At 47.1% G+C, this 4,789-nt stretch overlaps 1 protein-coding gene across 1 annotated transcript in view; it reads right to left on the bottom strand.

The window, feature by feature from the left end:
• Kif9 (kinesin family member 9) overlaps positions 1-4,789 on the bottom strand; it is a 56,490-nt gene that overhangs the window by 23,989 nt on the left and 27,712 nt on the right. Inside the window, exons 10-11 of the mRNA XM_026779108.1 lie at positions 1,671-1,751; positions 1,123-1,227 (exon numbers count right to left, since the gene is read on the bottom strand). Coding sequence (XP_026634909.1) covers positions 1,123-1,227; positions 1,671-1,751 — 186 coding nt within the window. The remainder of the gene's footprint in view (positions 1-1,122; positions 1,228-1,670; positions 1,752-4,789) is intronic.

Below are 4,789 nucleotides of genomic sequence, written 5' to 3'. Positions count from 1 at the left end.
TCAAAAATAAAATAAAAAGCCTCTCAGCAAAGTATTATCACTATGTAGAAACAGATACACTTGGTAAATAGTTTGTTGTTGGGGAGGCCTTACCCTCACTGAGGAGCTGATGGGGTGAGGGGAAGATGGAGGGAGGAAAAGAAGAGGGAACTGGGATTGGTATGTAAAAAATAAAAAAAAAATGTTGTTGTTGTTTGATTATATGTCTGTTTTGAGACAGGGTCTTATATATTTAAGGCTATTCTGGAACTTGCTGTATACCTGAGAATGTCCCTGAAGTTCTGATCCTCCTGCCTCTACCTCCCAAGTGCTGGAAGTACAGGCATGTGCCACTAGGCCCTGTGTATGTAATGCTGGGGATGCAAACCCAGGACTTCTTGCACAATAGGCAAGTGCTCCACCAACTGAGCTACATCCCTAGTCCCTGATTAATAGCTTTAAGTACTTGTTGAGCCGTTATTAAAAACTATTTTTTAAGTTTTTTCAAGTTTTTCTTAATTTTTATTTTTATGTATATGAGTGCTTTGCCTGCCTGGTTCTCAAAGACCAGAAGAGGACACCAGATCTCCCGGAACTGCCCCGGGTGGGACAGCAGCCCATGTAGTTCCCTGGTGGAAGGTTTATGGCTGCACTGTAAAAAAACAAGAGTCATTCCCCTCTCGAGCTCTTCCTGCGTGCCCACTGTTCTCTCCTGCTATACTCCAGCAGTGCGCCCCGAGAGGCAGGTTTCCTTCAATGACAATCAACCTGACCACCACCCTTTATCAGCTTCATGTCACCAGACACAGCCAAGCCTGTGTTCCCTCTACTGCACAGGGAGGCATCTAGGGCTAGCGCACCTGACATTCCATCAGAGCAGCTTTGCTTCAAGGCCTGCGCCTATGTCCATGTCCCTGAGGTCAACCACATTGATATGAGAATGCATTCTAGCCCACTGAACATTGTATGTAGCTCCATAGGTTTGTAGCCCTAAACACGGAAGCTAAGGCCATGGTGGGCTGAGGGCCCTTGACTGGGGTCTACACCACTTCTCATCTACTGCACCCATTCCATCTATGGCAGTACTCAGGACAGGAAGTCCAAGCTAGTTGAGCATGGTGGTCCCACAGCAGAGCTTCTTACATCAATCTCATCCAGTGTCCCCTCCAGGTACCTCCGCACTTGCGAGTTGATTTCAGCAATCTGGATTTCATCCATGGGGTCGTAATTCACGAGGGTGCGGTTGGCCTTGAAGAATGAAGAACATGTGCTACATAAGAACCTGAGCCCAAGCAGGGGCAGCAAAGGCCATTCTGAGAGCCAAAGTATGAACCTAGGGTACAGTATCTGATGCCTATGCTGGCCATTCGCTTTCCTGTCTGGTCCGTGTGTCAGAGAGCAATGGGGAAGGGAAGAATAAATGGCACTGTACATGAAGCCTGCTCTTTCAAACCAGAAGTTTCAGCAAACCACAAGGTAGGAGATGCTGGCTCTGCCTTGAGGACCACCAGAACCAGGACCATAAGCCCAGGTAGGCCACTGGGGGACTCCACCTGCCCCACCATGCCTACCACAGATCCTTTCCTGCTACCTAACCCATCCTACAGCCCCTGGCCTTAACCCACCATGCTGTTTGCCCCTGGTCTCTGTCCCCAGCAGCTTCCCCTCTTCCCCCATATCCAGTCCCTTACCAGGCTATCATGGATAGCCAGTTCCTGCTTGAGCAATGCCAGCTCCTTCTCCAAGTTCTTGACCATTCTCTGCCAGGGAAATATATGTAGTAAGGAAGAGGGTCATCAGAAAAAATAAATACCTGACTTCTTCACACCAAATGTGCTGTGGGACAATGGTCTGTACCATGTCAACTGTATTTTAACAAAATGCTGATTGGCTAGTAGCCAGGCAAGGAGTATGGGCAGGACAACGAGAACAGGAGAATTCTGGGAGGAGGAAAGATTCAGTCTGCAGAAGGAAGCCAGACATAGAGCAAGCAAGATGTGACTGCCTTGCCGAAAAATGGTACAGGCCACGTGGCTAACATAGACAAGAATAATAGGTTAATGAATTAATTAATAAGAAGCCTGAGCTACTTGGCCAACCAGTTTATGATTAATGTAGACTTCTGTGTGTTTATTTGGGACTAAATGGCTGTGGGTGGCATGGCTAACACAGAGGGACTGGGTAGGACAGAAATTTCTGTCAACACAAATGCTCAATTTCTTTTCCTTCTTCTCTCTTTTTTGTTTGTTTGATTTTTGAGACAGGGTTTCTCTGTGTAGCTCTGGCTGTCCTGGATTCACTGTGTATGCTGACCTGGCCTCAAACTAACAGAGATCCACCTTCCCCTGTCTCCGGAGTGCTGGGACTAAAGACATGGACCGCCATACCCAGCCAAATGTTCAATTTCTTAATTTGGACCCAGATATCCTGGTTACTCCAGGTAAACCATAGAGTGCTCTCAGTTTCTAGGACATTCCATCCTTGTTGGTGAACCTTCTCCAGCTGGAATAAGCTTGGTCTAAGATGGCTTCTTTCAGCAAAGAGACTTCTACCATATGGATCCTGGGCAGCAAACCAAGGTGCCGCCAGTGGTGATGGCTAGCATTAATTCACCAAACCTTCATGTATCTCAGGTGGGCCTCAAACTTCACTATATAACTGGCAATGATGATGATGAAAATCTCTGATCCTCCTACTTCCCAAATGCTGGCGTTACAGTCTGTACCAACACACCTGGTTTACACTCTACCAGCTGAGCCACCTCCCCAGGTCTTTACCTCCTTGTTTTGCAATGATAAACAGTGTCAGGTCGGCCTCGGCTACACAGCAAAGAGGCCAGCCTGGGCTCTATTGTAACTGTCACAATTTTTTTTTTTTTAATGGAGGAAAAAGAGGGAACAGGGAGGGAGGAAGGAGAAAGTTCTCTGTATGCCTGGCATATAGAGAACACCTCACAGATTTAAGTAAGTATAAAAATGATACATTTTGGCCAACATAATTTGCCAAATTATATTTGATATTTGAGTATATTTTGTAAAAGATGCTCAAGGAATTTCTCCCTGAGACTTCTCACCATGGACAGGCTTGCCTTTGTCACAAAATGACCACTGGAGGGAGCTACTTCCAAAACTAGTGACCACACAGATCCAAAGGTCTTCTCAGTCCACAGCCTGCTATAGTCTAGCCTCATCCAGTCACATGGCCTGCGTACTAAGGCTTACCTGTTACCGTGCATGCTTTATGACAGACCCTGGCATCATGGTGGCTCTGTGGCAATTTAGACACAAAGCCTGAGACTTAAGGCATGTTATCAGAATCCAAATCCTGCCTGGCTCGGCCTTTTAGGAAGCCCCAAACAGGTCTCTTTCTAGTATGAACTGTCTTTGGTGGCTGTTCTCAGCCACCTCGTCCTCCTCACTCTTGAGAATCCACTATACCCCAGATACAGAAAGTCTGGCTGAGATGTTGGCAGTGCCGCTGGATGACTGCAGTGTGTCATGTAGTGTGACGTGGTGTGTCATTGAACACATGGTCCAATGAGAAGGTGAGTGGGGTAGTGAACCCTCTTAGGGGAAGCAGCCTCCAGCTTACCCTGTCAACAAGGAAACTGTTTCTCCTAATGATTGACAGGTGTAGCAGCCTCTCATTGCCGGGAGACAGGACTGGAGCAGCAGACCCCACAGTTCAGGATCCTGAAAACACTCCTGTATCACCCACACACATACTGCACACAAGAAGAATCTGTGAGAGACAGTTTTGTCGAGGCTTCACAGGTAATGAGGGACGGAACAAGTCACTCAAAAAGAAACAGCACATGCAGCACTTGGAAACTCAAAAGCACAGATCCTCATCAGTGGCGGTGGCACAAGTCTGTAATGCCAGCACACAGGGAGCTGAGGCAGGAAGATCCGGAATTGGAGGCCAGATTTGGCTATGTAATGAGACCATGTCACAAAATGGAGGGGGGGCAGGGACCAGAAGGAAAAGGGAGGAAGAAAGCAAACACACAGGCTCCATCACCGGCAGACTCAGGAGCTCAGAATAGACGGGGTTTAGCCAGCCAGGGGTTTGTAACCCTCACTGAGCTTAGGAACCAGAACTCATCTCTACCTTCTTGCTAAAACATGGTTCCATGATGGCATCATCCTTCAGGGTTGATCCTAGACAGTCAAGCCCTTCTGCCAGAAACATGCACAAGCCCACTCCAGTCACCATGATTTCATGAGAATCTTTGGTTGATTTTTAAAAAATGATTTATTTTATCTTACGCATATGAGGGTTTTGCCTGCATGTCTGTATGTGCATGCACGCACATGTGTGTGCCCCCCATGTTTGTGCCTATTTCCCAGGGAGGACAGAAGAGGGCATCAGATTCCTTACAGCTGGAGTTATAGACGGCGCCATGTGGGTGTTGGGAAAGGAATCCAGGTCTTTTTTAAGAGCAGTTAATGCTTTTATCGCTGAGTTATTTCTCTAGCATGTTGGTTGGGTTTTGAGACTGTGTCTCATGTGAACTCATGATCTTCCTGAGATCAGACTCCTGCAACTTGTCCTTTGACCTCCATTCATGTGCCCACACATATACAAGCACACATATATACACTCAAAATAAATGAATGTGGAGGGGGTGGGGTTCTGCAGTGATAGGCAGGCAAGGCTGAGAAGACAGTGCATGGTGATTCAGCTCTGAAGAAATCACAAGGAGATCCTGAGGTACCCAATCCCCGGAGCCCTACCTGTGATCATCCAGCCCTTTCTCTTTTGTGGCAGTCTAGCAGGGCCTCCAGGGATTTTTGTTTTGTTTTGTTTT

This window comes from Microtus ochrogaster, chromosome 5 (genome assembly GCF_000317375.1).
Source record: "Microtus ochrogaster isolate Prairie Vole_2 chromosome 5, MicOch1.0, whole genome shotgun sequence".
Classification (NCBI taxonomy): Eukaryota; Metazoa; Chordata; class Mammalia; order Rodentia; family Cricetidae; genus Microtus; species Microtus ochrogaster.
The sequence above is the reverse complement of the archived record's forward strand: the minus strand, read 5'-3'. Positions and strand labels throughout refer to the sequence as shown.